Consider the following 21,672-nt stretch of genomic DNA (forward strand, 5'->3'; position numbering starts at 1 on the left):
TTTATTTTGTTTTTATTTCATCCTCGAACATTTAAATGTTCGATCTCTAAAGGTCGACCTTTAGAGATTCGAACATTTAAACGTTCGTTGATGTAATATAGACCCCATCTGAATGGTGTCTGCTGTCAGACAGGAGAATGACTACAGAGGAAGGCAGCTAGCAAAATGTGCTTGACCTTTTCCAGTTTTCTTTTCAATTCTACACTCATGCCTTAAAATAACACACGTGAAAGGACCTACATATTTTTGTTCCTTCACAGCTTGAATATGACGCTGCTGTAATTAAGTATATATTATTGCTGTACGTAGTCCTTGCAAACGTGTTTTGCCATAAGCAATTGTGCATTGCTGCTGTGTATTCCTACAATTTTTTAACTTAAATGAAAACGCTACTTTCTTTGAATTCCCCCCCCTCCTTCCCAGGCCGAGACTGAAAGTGGTCATTCATGATCAATGCTCTATCCCAGTTAATCAATTTAAAATAAAATAAATAAGCACAGCAATATACTATACTATAATGTGTGGGTCATTGAGAGTGGTTTCCAATTTTCAGTGTCCACAACTGCTTTTTCTTGTGAGATCTCAAAGTAAAACACTTAAAACATTGTTAAGTGATATTGATATTTCTCAAGGAAAGATATTTCTTCATTTTCCTTCCAAATTCAAAAAAGAATGTATCTTTTTAGAGGCAGATTTACTGAATGTGATGCATAACAATCTAAAAGAACATAAAGACTCAACAGCTAAGCAATGCAACCACAGTTTTGGAAGCTATAGGTGTTTTACCCTGACTGTAAAAGAAAGTGCAGAAAAACTGGACCACAGTCACAAATTAGTAATACACTTTGTCTAGTTTAATTAAATTTGAGGCAGGCAAGCAAGTAAACAAATAAAGAGGTCAAATATTAACAGAGAGATGGTGGTGCATGTTAAACAAAAAGAAAAATAAATAAAAGTAAAGTAAGTAATTAAGACAAGTAGGTATTTATTATAAGACTCTGTACAGACCTGCAAAAGCTGTGTTGCAGTAGCTCTCTGCTCTGGGCTCTTCACTAAACATTTTTTTACAAAGTCAGTGAACTCATCTGACCAGAGCTCCGGCTTCCGGAATGTTGGTGGTGGATTTGTGGGAATCATAAAAATAGCCTAGTGAAAGAAAAATAGAAAAGAAGGGAGAAAAAAATCAGCAAAAAATCAGACTCATATGAACCTCACTGTACAGGCAAATAAATAAATCCTTTTATTCACCTTCTCTATCAGACTATAAATCTGGTGAACAAATTTGACTGGTCTAGGAAGTCTACCATGACCTACATTCAGGAAACAGGTCCATCTGCTACCAATGTAGCTGCTTCCCATTAGATTTCCTCTGTTTAAACTGTACCGTATTGTGTACATCACTCTTTATTTTATCTGTTACGTTTTATCAGTCTCCAGAGACATGTTTAGTTTCTGACCCTCTCAGCAAAACCAAGGGCATTTCCAGGTCAAAGAGATAAACCCCACAGGCTGTTATTATGTGCCAAACATCACTTTCCACCTCAATAATTTAATTTGAATTTTATAGTAGCCTGAATGCACTGAAAGGTCAAGAGAGTTTTTTTATGCCTGAAGCACAAAAACTGTAATTTGTTAAGTTTTTGTAAAGTAGGCACATTCATAAGGTAAACTACAGCAAATCAAATTGTAAATCAAAGTGAAGGAATATACAAAATGAGAATAAAGAACCAGAAGCCTCTTGCAAAACACACTACAGCATGGGAAAGTACCACACAAGGTTCAATCACTCAGCATGCTGCCTTCAGCCCATCAAAAGTCTGCATGAGAATGATACATCTCCTATGAATTACTAAAAATAATACTAGTCAAAAATCCACCAGATTCCCACTGCATGCATTAATCAGTATCTGTTTCTCAGCTCTGTAACCAATTAAGGTATATAAATGGGACTCATCAATTAACCAATTGTTTTTAATCATCAGATACTGTTACATTATCGGACAACTCTTCACTTGATATAATCTCACCATGACCTGCATGCATCTGCTTTTTTCACCACAGAATGGTAATGTGGACATTGCAAGAAAACCTCTTACTTCCAAGTTCATGGGATCCTATTTCTTCACTTCAATTCTGTTTTTTATGTACAGTCTGGCAAGGATGTAAAAAGTAAGAACATATTCTTATTCAGCTGGCGAAGTCATACATCTCAAGTGTACCTCATTACATGGAACGTTCCTCATTCTGGCTCTTAAAACATCCATGTTCCTCATTGTTTTTTAACTGATATCCATGTTGAATAACACTGAATCAGATAAATTAATCAGCAGAACATTTTACAAGTAAAATATAGCACATTTACCTATCCTCTGAGCTGTGAGAAGTTGTTAGCAAGTGTTCTACATTTTGCTCATTAGCTACAAATTATGAGAAGTAGTGTTCCTCATTCTGGAAGGTTGAGGTCTGTGGGTGATGTTCCCATTCTAAACCTGGTTCTGCTGTACATAGCAGGCAGTCTCTACCCATGCCAGCATGAAAATAAACTCTTCAATATGAATTTCAGCTCCGGGTTTGCCTCACCATCTGTTCCAGATAACCCCTTATAACTCTTCCAAAACAGTTTGTTCCTGAAAATAAATACACTGGCCAATGCAGAAAATGTGTGAAGGTCCAATTCTAGAAGTAGACAGACATTTACAACAAACAAAACACAAAGTCACATCACCACCTCTAGGTAATATAAAGCAGCTAATGACTACAACACTACTCAGTTACCCTAACTGCACATAAAAATCAAAAATATCACCCGTGCATTTTCTGTCACACACACTGACTTGTAACAATGACAATCTCTAAGGTGTTACCATCTATGTCCTTACTGATGTTCTCTTATTTCCCTTGATCTGTGTCTGGTCTGGTACAAACTCAGTCACCATAAGGTGCCACTGAAACATATAGCAGCATTAGTTCTTCCTCAAGAAGTGGATTGCTGTGCAAATAACACAGTCTGCTTGACCTCTGGACAGTGTGCACTGCTTTATGATGCCAGGATATCAGCCTAGCAAATGGTAATAGCACTACTACTACTGCTTTTGATATATGAGATTTTAGCCATTCACATTATGATCAGCAGCAAGAAAAGGAAAAGCTGAACAGCCCACACATTCCCTTAGTACATCTTGGTCAGATAATGCCATTACACAGCAATCTGCTTTCTCCGACTTGTCCACTTGCAAATAAGTTCTTTATCTTGTCTCTAAAACCATTCCAGCAAAAATATTAAATATTACAAGCCCTTGACCCTAGTCTCGTGTTTCCTCTCACTACATTGAACAACAGCTAATTTCAGTGACAGCACCCTCTCTATGACCAGTGGCAACTCCAGGTTCCTTTTCTTACTAGCAGTAGCTAACTATTGGGGCACACAGGACATGTGGGGGAAAAACATTTCCATACCAGCAAGTCAATTTGCATCAAAAATACTCGGTCTGGGGATGTAAACAACTTTTGCAACATTAACAGAACTGTTTGGATATAACTCGCAGAGGATGCCAAACAAAGTTCATCCCTGTCCATTTTCAAGGGAAACTTAGACCTATGGAGGGGAAACAGAAAATTTACCCCAGGATTATATCCCCTCTACTACTAATGGACAGATGCATGCAGCTCCTAAATGCTTTATAGCATCCACAGGTCCCCCTCAAATTATCTATGGTATGATCCCAGTTATTCTCATTAGGGGCAATATATAATTATCGACCATGGGCTGGGTAATGCCAATCTATAACCATGTGGGATAGGTTATTTTGACTGCACAAAAAGGCAATTGGCTAGGCTTAAAACTGTCTCCAAGAGCAGCTAGCCTAGTACTTACCTGTGAACACCATACTAATAAAGTACAACTTACCTATAATCTACTGTTAAAAATGAAACATTTCCCAATGAAAAAAACAGTGGATGTCATAATCTTACAAATCCTGGCAATGTTCACAATGCAGAAAAACTACCAATTCATCATACTCAAGGGTTATGATTTGGATGAAGTGTTGTTATGCTACAGTGCAACAAGTCAAGGGTGTAGCTATTGGTTTACTATCAATTTTGCAAACGGAGATGTTCCGCAGATAGATAATCTGAAAATGACATGTTCAAAATTTGCATCTTGCTGAACATCTCCTGTTCAAAAGTTTATATCAGCGAATGCACTGTACATTCGCTGATATAAACTTGATGTACTGTACAGAGATCGCGGTACAGTGTGATTTGGAAACTTATCCATTTTCTCACTGTAGTGGATCTCAGAGTTGGAATATATAGTTTGTAGCGGGTGCAGGTGGTCTTGCCCCCCCCCCTGAAAAAACGTGATATGAGGTATAGAAGTTTCATTTAAATGAGCTCCTATACCGACATCAAGTGATCTTTTGGACACAATGTCGAAGCTGCTAACTTCGATGAGCTGATTCAACACTGTGCTGTGGTAGTGATTTTGTCTTCTTTGTTTTGCTTCGGAGTTGCGACCGGCATTTATTTTGCCGTTCGCAATTTATTTTGATAGTAAAACATAGCTACCAATACAACAACTGTGGGAAAAAATCATGCACAAACAGATTGGTGCATCAGTACAAAAATAAAAAAAATATATCATTAACCCAGATTCAAGAACAGGAAGTCTGACTTATTTTGTTCTGTGATGTATTACATGGAAAATATTTTTAAACAAACCCTGCACATTTTGCCAACATTAAAGATAAAACAAATCTTCTCACCACATACCGTGATGAATAGCAAAGTAGTTTAAATGTCTGTTAAAAGTTCTTTAAATTAGAAGTAACAGTGGTTAGTTAATAGGTCCTGGATTACAATAGTTCTGACACCTGAAGAAAAATGAGAGTGGGGGGGGGGTCTCAGCACTTCTAAAAACTGGAAGCCAGAAGCCTTAAAACATGCAGTTCTGCTAGTTTATTTGGATGAGCATTAACAGCTACTGTTAAACAGGTAAGAGCATAGCCAGCTTTAGGCACCAGCAAACCCTGTGGTCGCTGGGATGCAACCAACCACAGCAAGTTATCTTATCTTGATATTTTGTAACAAGTCTGTCAAACCAACAAAGTGAGCACTAGAATGATCAGCAGCCCATAGTGACTGATCTTGGAGTAAATCTTGGATTTTAAGAGGAGCTGATTCTTCTAATCTTCAGGAATGTTCTTCTCTTTTAAGGAGTTTTATAAATACTGACAGAATACCAGATACTTCTTTGCTGAAAATCATTGCAGTGCCAAAATAATAGCAGAATAAAGGCTCAAAATCAGGAGCATGTTTTAAATATTACTCTAACTCACTTAAAAAATTAATAGAATAGCAACTTTTGCATTAACATGCATTTATGGACAATAAGAAGTATAAAACTGATGTCTGGTTTCAATGACTGTCTGTAATCCTAAATGATTTATCAGAAAAATCAAACGTTTTATGAAGGATAGAGCAAAATTATGAGCAAAATCAGTAAAGCTCTGTGATGACCTGTATGCATTCCTGTTCAATAAGTTCAATAACAGCGACTTACCCCTGTCGCTGTTTGATGACTGTGACTTACCTCTGCCACTGTCTGATGACTGTGACTTAGCCCTGCCGCTGTTTGATGACTGACTTACCTCTGCCACTGTCTGATGACTGTGACTTAGCTCTGCCGCTGTCTGACGACTGTGACTTAGCCCTGCCACTGTCTGACGACTGTGACTTAGCCCTGCCACTGTTTGACGACTGTGACTTAGCCCTGCCACTGTTTGACGACTGTGACTTAGCCCTGCCACTGTTTGACGACTGTGACTTAGCCCTGCCACTGTTTGACGACTGTGACTTAGCCCTGCCATTGTTTGACGACCGTGACTTAGCCCTGCCACTGTTTGACGACTGTGACTTACCGCTGCCACTGTTTGATGACTATGACTTACCCATGCCACTATCTGACGACTGAGAGTTAGCCCTGCCACTGTTTGATGACTGTGACTTACCTCTGCCACTGTCTGATGACTGTGACTTACACCTGCTGATGTTTAACGACTGCTAAACAGCAGTCACTGATCTGGTGTGGCAGCATCAGTGTTGCACAATGTAGTGCTATTTGCTGAAATAAGTACAAAAGTAGTATTGCTATGGCTTATGCGTGTGTGTGTGTGTGTGTGTGTGTGTGTGTGTGTGTAAAACATCACAGATTTTTTTCTGTGCGCGCGCACACACACACACACACACAATAACGCCATGTTACATACATTATTCTGGGTATCAGTAAAAATGCAGCTAACAACTAATTATCTTTCAAATGCAAGGCATATTCAGAGACTTACATTTTCTAGGAGTCTGGTGATCTCCTCTCTCCAGACTATGTAAATGAATTCAGGGGGCTCCTTTAATCATCACTGACTGTGAGGGGGCCCCACAAAAGCTGTTGCTGGTTGAAAAAAAATGAGGAGAAAAAATTTATTAATTTCTGGTTACACTCTTTGACCTCAACAGGGCTGTGACATGACCCTGCTAGCGATAAAGCTGGCAATGGCCTCTGCTCTCAGCTGCATCAATTCTAAAACCAGCCCTTCTCAAATTTGTATGTGCAGAAAGCTGGCGTAGGTTGTGTGTGTGTGTGTGTGTGGGGGGGGGGGGGCTGGAAATTGTGGTATCACTTTAATTTTCATCACATTCAAACCTTAGATGTGTGCACAGGAGGTCATTATGGCTTGTGTTTGGGCTGAGGATAGTATGGTCATTGTTTCTTTTACTTTTTCAGAGACTTCAGAGGTGCACAAAAAGGTTACTATAGCTTGTGTAGGGGCAGTATACTGTCTAGAATTAACAAAGTAAGATTCTCCTTTCGACTTTTCCTGGTTAGGGGTCTCCACAGCGGAACTCCGGTCCGCTAATGATTGGCAGTAGATTTTTACGGTGCCAAGGTGCCAACTCGACGCCCAACCTTTAATGAAGGCACACCCATTCACGCATGTCTTTCAAACACCAGCCACTCAACCGCAGGGAGGACATGCAGACTCCACAGAGAAGGCGCTCCAGCCGAGAATCGAACGGGAGAACCTCTTTCTGTGAGGCGACAATGCTACTGCTGCATCACCGCGGCTTTGGAGCAAGAAAGTACAATACATTACTGTAATCATTATTTTTTTCACTTTCCTCATGATCACACATTAGACATTTATACAAGTGGCTGCTTTGAGGTTTAGGGGTGAGGAGGCATACTATGTATATGTACGTCAGCAGTCAGTTGAAATACATGACCTTGGCAATTTGAACCTTTCCTTTCATCCCAATCTAACCAGATGGATGCAATTGCACTGACTGTCTTTGTTGAGGGGTTAGAGAGGCAGGCAGTATTTCCAGATAGGACCTGCGTATCCTCAACAACAGCTATCAGCTTTGAACTTTAAGCCTTGGATATAACTTATGTCTTCCTTGGAAAAAAAAAAAAACACTGAAATTCTTTTCTTACTCATGATTTTTGTTTAGCCCACAATTGGATTAAAAGGCTAAGAAAATGCTCGAAAATGCATCACAGAGCATCTACAACCCCCATGACTTCTGGGGGCAGCAGCTTATTTGAGTTATTTCTTAAATGGTTATTACCATGTTGTCTTCGTCAGGAAAGGTGTGTTGAAAGGTTGCAAAGAAAACAAACTGATCAACAACAGTGAATTTCTATCCTCAATCATAATTTCTGTTCAAGATATAACTGGATGAAAAGTTTATGCAAAAAGAAAAAAAAAATCCTTTAAAATGCAAGTCAGAGCATATAGAAAGTTAAGGCTTATTGAAAAAGGTGAAGAGCAAAATGTGGGAAAAGAAAGAAAAATGTAATGTGCATGAAATGGGGAGCCCAATATGAAGGGAAACGGAGGAATGGACTGGAGGGTGTGTGTGTGGTCTGAAACATTAGGCCTAGGGCACCTAAGTTCAGACCTGTACAGAGAGTTGTTATAACCCGTCATTGTTCCAAACAGTAACTGTGAATGTCCCTTTCTGAGATGGGCCAACATAGTGTTGTAGACAGGCCTGTTGCAATGTAAGAGTAGTGTAGCTGCAGGTCAGTATGTGCATAGTACCCCTAAAGGTTTGTAGCATGAACTAAAAGGATGCTTACGAGGGTTGCAGTGACAGGGTGATACTTAGACTGGAAGTGCCTGGGGGGCCCCAACTTGACATTTGCTGGGGGGCCCCAAAATGCTAATACTGGCCCTGTGTAAGAGATGCACTGAAAACACAAATTAGAGTACCTGTCATTCAAACAAAAAAAAAATAAAAATAAAAATGAAAATAGATTGTAGACATTATGCAAGTTGTCTGTGTCTCACACTACTGTTGTTCTGTTTATACGGAAGCTAAAAATTGTTCCTACAAAGGGTGTTTAAAGTGGATTTTGAGAAAAAAAAACTCTCCAAGATCACTTTACAGCGGCAGGGTCATTAAGCTATAATAACCACAGCCACATAACAATTCTGATGTATTACAGTAGTCAGAGTACAAAGAAATAATGAAATAACTTGAGATATAGTGGCAACCATAACTTATTTTTACCAAAAACAGGGGAACAACCACCTATAATAACCAGCAAACAGGTGGAAGTGAAGCGTACTACGCACGAACTTAAACACGACCCAAATCCTTTAATAAAACAACTTAAAATTAAGCATTAAGCACTTTCGTCCCATTTATATCAGGACTTCATCGGAACACATCGCTCAAAAAGAAAGCCACTTTATATAGTGACATAAATTATCGCCCAAACCTTTTCGATTAATTATTTCAAATTCTTCCATATAAAAGGATTTAAAGAGACATGCTTTCAAATATAACCTGACAAGACAATGTTGAATAAGATATATCCTATTAAGATAATGTTAAACAAACGAGTTACATTAAAAGTTTGTTTTAAAAACATCTACTTATAAAAACCTCAAATAAGCAACAGTCTATTTTTTTAAAAAGACGAATACATAAAAAATATTAAAAACTTGTGTCATTACATAATTCACTTAGAAAATGCATCTCGCAGTAGAATTTATTTTAAAAATGGGATGAAAGTGTTCAGCGCTTAACTTCAAGTTGCTTTAATAAAGTATTTGGGCCATGTTTAAGTTGGAGTCTCCATTTGTGCGTTGTACGCTTCACTTCCACCTTTCTGCTGATTATTTATACTTTTTGTTGACCAGGTTAGTCCCACTAGGCCAATGGCCTCTTTCATGGAAGACTTGAAGTGACAGTCATACTGACTAGTGGAAGTTTGGCCGGGATACCAAGTATATTACCCTAATCTTTTTGATAAATGGTATGGGATCTTTTAAATCCAACATATCTACCACCAGCTCAGGCAGATTGGGCCTCTCTCTAGCATTTCATTCGAAAGACACCTAGGAGAGTAACACCCCCTTATTCTGCGCTGCAGTGTCAGTGCTGGAAAAATTAATCAAGTACCTGTCATAGGAATAGAACTTATAGCTTTCTGCACCAAAGACAAGCATGCTACCTATTGAGATACTGATACTGCAAATAAAAATTAGTTTTGTACCCCAGTCCAAGGAAAATAGCATATTGATAAAGACAAAAACTGTATCAAGCAAAAGCAGCAACATGAATTGCATAGTACTCTATTACTGGTTTGTAGAAATGAATGTTTTGGGGTAGCAGCAGACCTCTTACCTTATTTGGTCAATATTTCTGGACAAAAGGTTGCAGATAGTAATCAGAGAGAGTTGTATGATTTTGTCTGGGAGGGGAAGACAGCAAGAGGGCAAGAGTCAAGTGGGATAAGTTGATCCTTTCCACAGAACAAGGTGGTGTAGGATTTATCTGATTTGAAGGGATACTTTTAGAGCTACACAGTTGAGCCTCATATACTTAAGACAAGTGGAAAGCTACAATTCAAAATAGAAAGGGATGATGATGAAACAGGGGGGAATTCAAGAAATAAGTAGTGTGTGGGAGTTTGGATGTAGATTCTTAAGGAGAACAGCAGTAGTCATACAGAATATTATACTCGTAAAATAGCAGAAAGTATTCCAAGAACTAAGCCAACATGGGAATGGAGAAAGGAGATTCCACCAAAAGGGATGACTGCAATTAGGGGTATAGAGAACAGGCAAGAGGGAACTGGAATTTACTGGAGGAAATGGCAAAGGAACCAAGGTACTGGTAACAAATACTTAGAGAGAGAAATTTGGACTGCAGGCTCGAGACTGCCTCCCCTATCAGGAATTGAAATCAAAGTACAGGCAAAGAGAAAGGAATGCAAAAGACCTGTACTGATAGTGTTTTTAATTTAATCTAGGTTAGAAGCTGCTGTTAAAAAAGGGAAAATTAGTAGGGTATATAAAATACTGCACAACAACTACAGGACTGAATCAGGAAATTAGAAAAGATTGGAAAGAGAGACTGAATAAGTAATTCACAAAGAAACAATGGGAGTATATATGCATGGCCCCCAAATATGCAAAGTCATCTAGATGATTTAAGATTTTTGCATGGAAGTGTTTGCGTTGGTATTTTTATACCCCAAGTGAACTCCAAAGAATTTTTCTGCAGGTAGACAGCAAATGTTGGAGGTGTGATGGGGAAGAAAGAGGTAAGTGGAAACGTATGTTTTGGGAGTGTAATGAGTTGGCAGACTTTAAAAATCCCAGACAGGGTACCATGTCAGAAATACTGGGTGAGAAAATGGGTATAACTAAGGAAATAATTATTTGTTTTTTTTTTTTTTGTTTTTTTAGTGGGGATACAGGATCTGACTTGCCTAGATATAGCAAGGCCTTGCTAAGTTTAAATCTGGTGGCTGCCAAAAAAACAATTACTAGAAAATGGAAATCGAAGTCTAAACCAACTGTATTTCAGGTAGTGAATATTGTACCTTTGATAAAAGAACTGGAAAGATCTTTAGAAAAGGGTAGGAGAAAATTACTTAGAAAAAAATGGAAATTATGGGAATGATACATGCAGAGAAATGTTTTGGAGGAGGAATAAGGTTTAAATGAAGGCAAGAATTGACCAACTTATGTAATGTTTGGCTGATTATATTGTACAGAAGAATATATGTGATGTACAATGTTTAGAACATTAAGCATGTTAATATGGTTTCTTTTCTTTTATATAAATGCATGTTTGCCTAAGTGATACCTCAATAAAGGTGTTAAAAGAATTCTGGACAAAGCCAAAAATAATGGGAAGGATAAAATCAGGAACACTTTTCATTATTACTCTAACTCACTTAAAAAGTTAATAGAACAGCAAGTTTGGATCAGTATGCACTTTTGAGGAATAACTATAGACTTTTAATGATTAGCATTACTGACCAACTGTAATCATGAGTGATTTACTATAAAATAAAAAAATAAAAAAAAATAAAAAATGTTAGGAAGGGCAGGACAAACATTTGTAGCAAAAACGTGAAATTCTGCAAAAATCGGAAGAGTTGAGAGGTATGGGCAACTCTCAAAAGGGACTGTCTGATCACAATAACCCATTTCAGGATTTGAATACTTTTTTTGGATGTGCAGGATTTTAAATGATGCAGTTATGATTTTCTGAATGTTGTTATAACTTTCTATGAACAAGTCTCAGCAGAAGACTAAGAATTTGTAGATTTCGTAATGGAGATAATTCAAACTGCATATCCTTAAATTCTTAAGGCAAAGCTTCTTCATGTTTCAGACAGTTTAGTATGGTCTGACATTACTACAACATCTAGAGCACCAGCAAACAAAAGAATTAAAGAAACTGTAGCCATAATCAACTTTCCATCTCCAAAATATGCAACACTATACTACCTCTCATAAGGTGCAACAAATAGGGAAAATGTGGAACATTCACTAACAAACAAGGATGGAGCTCACAGCATGGTTATATTACTTTATACTTGTTTTACCACATACTCAGCGCTTCAGCAATTAAAGACACTGGAGATACAACTTGATTTGCCAAAGTCCAAGGCTGCAGATGGGCAGGGCAAGGCAAGCAACCCCCCCCCCCCAAAAAAAAATACAAACCCCAGTCAGCATTAAGAAATCATGCAATACAGGTAAGAACAGGCTTGCAACATCATGAATATCATACTATCCATAACACCAACAAGCAAAAGAAATAAAGAAACACCCATTGTCAACCTTCCATATTCAAAATGCAGAATATTACACTATCTTGCACAATCAAGAACAGATGGGCAAAATGTGCCACATTTACTAACTAGGAAGGAATCTCACACCATGATTAAACTGTGGACTTCATATTTATTAAAAGTTCTTTGATACCCCCAGTCTCTCTTTGCTTGCCAGAACAGCCACTTGGCTAAAACGTAAAATTTTCCTTTTGCATTACTTATGAGACAAAACACTTTTATTGTATTTTACCACACACTCAGCTCTTAAATCTCAAGTATCTAAAGTTGAAAAAGTGCAGAATCCCTCCCCCAAACACACAAACAAATGAAGCAATTTGTATTCTCTCTTAGCATCTCTAGTTACAAATTCACACTAACAAAAACTTTAGCATTTCTCCCCATCTTGGGTATTATTACTTCATTCTAATCACAACATTGAGATCATTTTAATCTTTGACCAACATGCATGAGTGCACATGCATTCAAACACACCCACCCTTCAGTTCCAGCCACTTGTTTAACTGTACACCTTGGATATTTGCTATAAATCAAATGAAATAATAAATTCATAAATACTCGCCCAGAAATGTATCTACGATGCATGATGTCAGGAACCATATAGGGCAACTCCCCTCTGCCTTCTCAACCTCTTAGCTCAAGAATCAAAAACAAGGAAAGAAATAGGGAGCAGCTTTTTAATATTTATCTTCCATGCTTAGAAAAGTTGATAGAATAACAAAGTTTGCATCATCAAGCATTTTCTAAAGGATATAAAATCTGAAACTTGCATGCCTGTCAGTATTTTGTGACCACAATCTACAACAATCTGCAAGAAGCCATAAATTTTACAAGGAACACACCAAAATACCTCTCAATTTCTTTGCTCAAAAATTCTGGAAGAAGCCAAAAATAATGTTGGACAAAAAGGGAAACATTTTGAACATTAATTTATGTACTTGCTAACCAGGCAAAGATAATGTGCGGGTTTATATCATATGAGCGAATCACACAAATTGTGAACGCTCATAATATCTAATGTACCGGACCTCGAAGTGCTTTTTCTGAGATTGCGGTACAGTGAAGAATGGGACGTTTGCCCTTTTCTCACTGTAGTACGATCTCAGAGTTGGAATATATATTTAGCAGGGGGGGTGCAGCCACCCACAATAGGAAGTTCAAGGTCCGGTACATTCGATACTATGAGCGTTCGCAATTTCTGCGATTCGCTCATATGATAATCCCTTATTAAAGGGGTGACCCAGGAGCTCTGTCTGGTTAATTGCCTTGCTCGAAGTCACAAAGTAGGCAAATAAATGTGAAAGGATTCAAAAGCTGTATCATTGACAACAGGAAGCAATTTAACAAGAGCCAGATAACTCCAAACCACTTAAATTATTAACAAAACAGTAAGCGTTGCATGACTGTGCATTCTGTGAACAATAAAAAGTATGAAACTAATGACTGGCATTATCGACTGAGGCTAATCCTTAGTGATTTACCAGGAAAAAAAGAAATAAATGAGGGTCAGGACATCAATATGAATCAAAAGCATTGATGTTCTGAAAAGTCAGAGACTGATGTGAAGCAAACACTTGAAAAGTTAACACAGCAGATTTTGCAACAACATGCATTTTCTGAACATTTGAACAGCAAAAACTATGAAACTCTAATAATCAGCATTACTCATTGACTGTAAAACTTAGTGATTTTTAACCCTCAGTGGTTACTGAGTAAGTCTTTTAACCAGATAAACAAAAACAAAGGGCATACATATAAGGCTCAATACTCGTATGTAGTTTCTGAACAATAAGAACAGAGCCAAATCATGGTTAAATGGAGCCCTAGGCAGAGTAATGGACCAGAACCCCTTTTCCCATACACACAGCAAAACCAATATTCCATTAGTTGACTCTTTCCTTTCAGTTACCATAAAACACCATCAAAATCTGTTAGTGCGCATACTATTTTCTTATTTACTTTTATACTGATCACAGAGATCTGGATTTAATTTAAAACTTTTATGAAAAAAAATTACAGCAAACACAATGACAGCCGTTTGATAAACAAAACAAAATGCACTGAAAACAGATGGGAGAATCCAGGGTATTAGTACCCTGTCCTACACAGATCTTAAAGTCCTTTCTCTGTACTCAGTCTCTTACAGGTTGAGAGATGTTCTACACCTAGCATACACAGCATCTTCAGACCCCCGTCTGATGCATCTCTTGCACATCTGCAAGAAAAACAGTACCAGAAACACTAGATCCGAGGACCTAAACTTTGTCTAAGACATAAACAGAACCTGCTGGAAGGATCAATATGAGTCTTAAGGAATCCCCTTGCTATGGAATAAGCTCCCCGTCTATGTGAAGCGGAGTTTATCCCTGACCCTAGTCAAAAGAAACCTTGATCAATGGAAGGGAAATTGCAAATTCACCCCTAGTCTCATCCCCATGTCTCTGATGGAAAGAGGTCAACAGTAAGTAAATTAATCCCCAATTGACATACTCCCAGACATAACCCTTACCCACAGGCAAACAAAGATCTCTGGGACAAAACTGGATTGGGTTGCATGGCTATGTCTGTAAAGAGCCTGGTGGTCCTAAACCTATTATAAACCTGTGTATGTGCAACAATAAAGTTTTCTTCCACTGAAATTCACATTTATTGAAAATGCATTTGTCAATCTATTAAACTACAACAGACATGCAAGAATTCATAGCTTTATAGCATATAGTGAAGCACTAATTAGGGGCTATTTGAAGGGCGCAGGAATTCAAAAGATAAATGTGTAATGAATTTAGCAGCTTGGAACAACCTACTGGACACAAGTTTCTCTTTTCAGGGGCAGCCCAAGAGCACTGTCTAGTGAAATGACTTGGTCAGGCTTGTAACAGACAAATGAAGGCTGAGATAATCAAAAATTACAGACTACAGGAAGCAGTTCATTAAGTGCACACAGCCTTAACTCATCTGATCTAAGTACCCAACTGTTGCAGCCCAACACAGTGCATTTCACACCCTTCTGCCTGCAAAATACAAGTTAAATTAAAAATACATTCACAGTTAATATTTTAACATTAAATAAACTCACATACTTCATGCTGTGCAGTTTATTTACAGACAAGCAAGTACACTGTCAACAGTCAACCAAACAAGGGAACAAAGGATTGGACCCAAAGAACATGGTTCACATGATGAAGCTTCTTTTTACTGCAATTGACTCCCCTCTTTGCAGCATAACTACTCCAGGATGCTGGATACAAACACATGCACAGACGTGACCATCAGTAACAACCCATTGTATAACTATGTACATTCAGATGTTTGCTTGAAATAACACGAATGAACAAATACATAATGACAGAGAAGTGTATTTCAGCTTACTACTGTAAGACCCATACAGTGCAATCCACTGTACAGCTCCATGTCCTCCTAGCCTCTTAGCTCAACAAATAGAGACAAAGACCACAATCAGAAAGCTGCATTAGTAAATATTTTCTGAAGGACACAACATCTAAATCTCACATGCCTGCCTAACACTATTTAGTGACTGTAATCTAGAACAATTTGTCAGAAAGCCACACATTTCACAAGGAACACACTACAATAATTCTCAAGAATTCTGGACAAAGCCAAAAATAATCTGTGAGGGGGGCTAAATCTTAAATACTGTTTTTACCTATTTGCTAGTCAGGTAAACCCACTGGAGAAAGTGTCCCTTTTCAGGAGTGACCCAAGAAAACTGTCTCACAGTCACACCATAGATAAATGGAGGTGGGAGGATTCAAACCCTGCACTTTTGACTACAGGAAGCAATTCATGAACAGTTCCAAAGCCTTACATGCCAGGCAACTCTAATTCAGTTAAAGGGTTAGTAGAACTACAAAAGGTATCACATAGACATGCATTTTCTGAACAATGAGAATTACGAAATACTAATGACTGATTACCAAAAAAGGAGTTATGGGAGTTCTGGCAGTTGGTGTTTAGGATTATGGCTCCAAGCTCTTAATGTGCTGACTCAAGGCTACAGAGTTTGATTTTTTCTACCTCTAATTGTGTGACTCTGATAAGTCACTTAACCAGAAACCCCTATCTAACTGCAGCATTCCACACACACACGCACTTTCCCAAAGATCTCACACTTATTTCCTACTGACAGCTGTTTAAAAGAAATGTAGTAAAAGACATCTAACTGCTGCTACTTGCAGTACTTCTGATAGCTTAAAAATGCAGTAAAATACATCTCAAATGCCTTTTAAAAGGCCTACACTCTCCCATGAAGTAAGAACATGCTTGGAGAAAGAGTCAACAATGCTTGTGTGCGTTAAGCAGGGCAAGAGACTTTTATTATTCCATGGACTGGGCACACACTTTAATAGGGGGACATCACGTGACCCTTCTAGCACCACCCATGTCAATAACATGTCACCTAAATTTCTGCTTAATCTTCCATCCAGTTTCCATCATCTCACCTGAAACGGTATATCATTGCCTGTGCCATACATGACTACATGCCTACAATGTTCTTATCCAGTGCATCACCACAGTTTATTCTCCTCGTATAGAGGTGCATGTCTTTTATTAACTAATGTTAAGCTACATCACTACTGCTAAACCATCTAAAACACTGATGAGCTGCCCTTGGGCTATCTTACTTATCAACTACAGAACCAGTTCAGTGTTAGCAGTCAAATGGCCCATGTATGCAGTCCATTTCTAATGATCAGGAAAGAAATACTGACAGGCTACAGGACCTATTCAATATAGCAATGGATACCTGAGATACAGACACTGCTGCAGAAAAGTTAATAAATGGGTGTTTGTTCACTAATACCAGTCATCACCTGGCCTGATTTTCAAGCAGTCAAAGGTCTGCCTACATTTAAGTAATGACTGTAATGGCACAATAACAGCAATATGAGAGACAGTATCTGTTTCATAAACAAACTTCCTGCATGTCAATTTCAGATATTGTTAAGTGAAACAGGTAATTTATGCTTAAAGATTATGCCTAAAGGTGTGAAACAAAGTTTTGTATTTGCATAAAAGTCTATGCATCCTTATGCATGCAAACAGTGTTTTGGTAAAATCAAAACTTCATTCTGCACCATTTAAAAAAAAAAAAAAAAAAAAAAACAGGTTTAAAACAGCTTTCAAATACAGACACCATAGCAGACTCAGCTGTATTTACAGGATTAATATAAATATATTTGGAGGAGACGTTTATACCTCATTCGATTCCAGTTATAATTATGCTGGATTAGCGTGAGTACATAACAGTTTTTCAGTAGCACTGCATGTACTAGTGTTACAGACATTAAATCAATAAGAACATAAAAGCAATGATTTCAATAACTTACTAACTTTGTAAATAAACTGATCCTTGTGGATATTTTTTTTATCCACAACCTTTCCTGCAACAGTAAAGGCAAAGGCAGCATATGTCTTTGAGAGGACGGAAGGAATGTAATAATCAGGAAATACATGAAACCTCCACAGAAACAGTAAACAGAAATCAGAGTAAAGTAAACTCTGGACCCTAGTACTGTGAGGTAGAAATATTATCGACTGGCCAAGATGTTACCAAAAAAAAAAAAGGTTAGGGTTCCACCACTGTGGTTTGTTTTTGGTTGTGGCGGGGGTTATCCCTACTACTTGCAAGAGGCTTTTCCTAGAAGATCTAGTATTATGCAGACTCCCTCATGCAAGTGTATTTCTTTTCCAGAAGGATCTACTACAAATAGGTAGAATCCACAGACATTTTCTAAAACTAGTCTAGGGTGGAGAACAGACAAAAGGATCCCTTCGTATTACTGTCCTACTAATAAAGGCAGCCTCTCTACGTGAACTAGTCTGATCAGTAAATGGGGACTTACCATTAATTTTACAGTGCAACTTTTATTTTAGGCTGTCCTTCTGAATGTTAGCTACAATCTGAAATCTCAAGTCATTCCAACCACACAATGAATATGTCAATAACATGAACCCCCCCATCCCTCAAACAATTTACAATCAAAGCAAGTGTCAACAATAAATGCAACAGAACTTATTTAAATAAATCTTATCACTAATATCAGTGAGAGCAGTAACCTTCCAAAACATGAATGTTTTGCTCAGAAAATTACTTTCTTGTGGTTCTACAGGCTTTGACGGCCTCTCAACTAAATTCTTAATCTGTTATGCTTCTATAACTGTGCTACTTTCACATATTATTAAACTTTCTTTATTCACTGGCACTCTTCCTCATCTTTGGATGGTATCCACAGTTATTCCTCTTTCGAAGCAAGGGCACCCACTATGATTCTCTTCATAGTGGCTTTGCTTTGACCGCATTTGTTTGTTTAAGTTCTTAAAGTTATTTCCTACCTAGTGAACTCACATTTCAAAAACTTCAATTTCTTTGAGAAATTTACCAACATGTATCTTGGAAGAATAACCGACAGAGTATTTATACAGACAAACAAAAAAGTAATCTTTTAATTCACTGCATTTTGTGTGTGTGTGTGTGTGTGTGTGTGTCTGTGAATATAAACATCTACGCCATACCTTTAGACCTATATTAAAGAACCGAGGTCTAAAGCATTAACTATTTTTTTTAATATGTGCATTTAATTAGAACATGGTGTAGCAATATATATTAGGCACAGTTACTTGACTAGTAGCAATATTTACACAAAAGCTTACAATGGTATATTTGCTGTTTTTGTAATTCAACTTAAACCACTCTAAATATAGTCCATGGAGCTGTCGAAAACAGCACAAGTACAAAGAACAAAACTTAGTATGTACACTAAATGAATTTTAGAATAAAGCAATTTTTCTTAAAGTGTTCTTAGTAATCAAAATGATTACTACAAATGTTAAACACTGAAGGTGGGTAGATACAGTATGGAACTATATCAAAAATAAACCTGAGATAAAAAACCTTACAGTGTGAAGAAATGTAACATTGTTACAGCAAATTTGCAACTCTGAAACACTGTAAAATATGCTAAGTATTTAACTGTAAATGTACAACATATAAACATTTAATATAATAAAAATGGAAGCCACAGAAATACTGAATTACAATACGTGTCAAAAAAATCCCATGATGAAATAACCTGATGCTATGCATAGACCTACATTTAAATAAATGTCATAATCAATAACTGAAATAATTAATAGAAAGTGTTAAAAAGCAGAACAAAAACAAGTACTTTAAGTAATAAAAAAAATAAATCATACATTAAGTAATAAAAATAATAAATAAGGATAATATTAAATAATGAATGGTGTGGCTGATAAAAAACATATGCAATTTAATATGTATGGTCTTGTGCTCTGTAAATGGAGAAAGCACACTTTCACATTTAGTACCTAAGACAGAGTCCCTTCCCATATCTTAGCTAGTTATAGGTCACCATCTATGGCTCAAGAATCCCACAGCTCTTATCAGGACCTACTGGAGCCACTTTCCATCCAACCAAACACTATTCATGAGAGACTTTAACTGACACTATATAGACTGCAAAACATACACTGTCTTCAGCTTGTGGGCACATTTCCTGGACTGTAACAGAAATGCCCTTGATCAATTAGTGCAAATTTCAACCAGAGGTTCAAACATACTGGACCTTGAGTGCTGCCCCCCCCAGTAAAACAATGTAAATGTCTACATAGAGTATGCTGTATCTACTGGAATCAAGCCCAAAAACAAACCACACTGATGGAATCCTAACCCTAACAGGGTATATAAAAAATGGAAAAAAAGTCAAGGCCAAAGTCAAAGAGCAGCAAACAAAAAGATGCCCAATGCTGAGAGTAAGAACACTTTAATTAAAAAAACAGATAAAAACAAAAACAGGTAAGCGCTTTCATGACTGCTCGCTTCTTAACAAACAGTATGCAAAATAGGCCTTTAAATACAAAAAACTTCCAGTTAATTAAAACCAATTAAAATTGTTGGGTATTAACACTTATCAGTGAAATAAGCCTCTCTTCTTTAGGAGAGGCTTTAAAGCAACAGCACTACTCAAACCAGGTGGCACATATGCTTTAAAGTTGACAATCCATTTTAACTCAGCAAGTTCAGTCTCATTACTCAAATCCCCTTCCCTTAAACTTTCATTTAATTTCTGTAGTACCAAGAACTTAAAGCTGTGACTCATACCAGCTTCAGATACATGGTTCGCTAATGCATTTGTTAATTTATTTTGTATATCACTCTGATGCTGCAGAATCCTGTCCTTAAACATACAGTTTGTCTTCCCTATATAATATGAATCACATACATTACACTTAACCATATAGACCAAATTTTTCGTACAGCAGTCTGCATAAAAGGATAGATGCATAGGTTCCATACTTAATGGATGCTTAATCAAGTGTGTAGACTATATATAACTGCATGCCTTGCATTGGATTGCCAACTTTAAAGCATATGTGCCACCTGGTTTGAGTAGTGCTGTTGCTTTAAAGCCTCTCCTAAAGAAGAGAGGCTTAGTTCATTGATGAGTGTTAATACCCAACAATTTTAATTGGTTTTAATTAACTGGAAGTTTTTTTGTATGTAAAGGCCTGTTTTTTCATACTGTTTGTGAAGGTCTGAAGAAGTGAGCAATCGTGAAAGCGCTTACCTGTTTTTATTTGTTTTTAACTGTTTTTTGGAATTAAAGTGTTCTTACTCTCAGCACTGGACATTTTTTTGTTTGCTGGACTTTGTTTTGGATATCCTAGATTCCACTACGTTCTTTTGCTGCAGTTAAAGTCAAAGAGCAACTCAATGACAAATGCTCACTAATAAACTAAACACGAAATAAAGAGTACTACTCCAAGGCCTTCTACATCCATGTCCAAAACCTTGAAGGTAATATGTAACAATCTGCAGCACTGGTAGCAAATGGTACCAACTTGAATGAGCAGAGTGACATAGCAAATCTGACTAACAAATTCAGCTTAAACTTTACCCCCCCCACTCCACCCATCACCCCTTGTAAAATGCCTAACAGTATAACCCCCAACTATCGGCAGGGAGCAGGCCATAGCAGCTCTCACTAAGGCTAAAAACACAGCCTCAACGGGACCCAACAATATCACAGGCTACCTCCTAAATATCCTGAAACATGAGCTAAAAAGTTCCCAGTTTCATTATTCTTACCAAAACACACATCTAAGCAGTTGATTCCTTCGTAAGAATAACTGTATGTAAATTTAAAATATAACACTGCAGACTGCTAGACTGTGAATTTTTGAATAACCAAGACATAAATGTTATCATGACCTTTATGGATCTATACATTTTGAGGGGAAGTACTTTAAATCGCTGAGTAGCCTGCGCTCCTTTATAATGCAAACTTTGTAATGTGGCACTGGGATAACAACTGCATGTTTAATTCAACCTATAATGGATACATAAAGCTGTACCCAAGATTTCTGGGTGACATGTTTGTTCTACGGAACAGCAACAAAGACAACTTAATGAAATTGTTAACATATATTCAAAGTACAGTGCCATTTTTAAAATTTACAATTATTCTTAC

General features: G+C 37.4%; 1 protein-coding gene across 1 annotated transcript in view; it reads right to left on the reverse strand.

Annotated features, from left to right (window-relative positions):
• Positions 1-21,672, reverse strand: part of STK3 (serine/threonine kinase 3) — a 3,088,627-nt gene that overhangs the window by 1,355,546 nt on the left and 1,711,409 nt on the right. The window contains exon 7 of the mRNA XM_044065641.1: positions 1,009-1,146. Within this exon, the coding sequence (XP_043921576.1) occupies positions 1,009-1,146 (138 nt within the window). The remainder of the gene's footprint in view (positions 1-1,008; positions 1,147-21,672) is intronic.

This window comes from Protopterus annectens, chromosome 3.part0 (genome assembly GCF_019279795.1).
Source record: "Protopterus annectens isolate FY-2018-M chromosome 3.part0, PAN1.0, whole genome shotgun sequence".
NCBI lineage: Eukaryota > Metazoa > Chordata > Ceratodontiformes > Protopteridae > Protopterus > Protopterus annectens.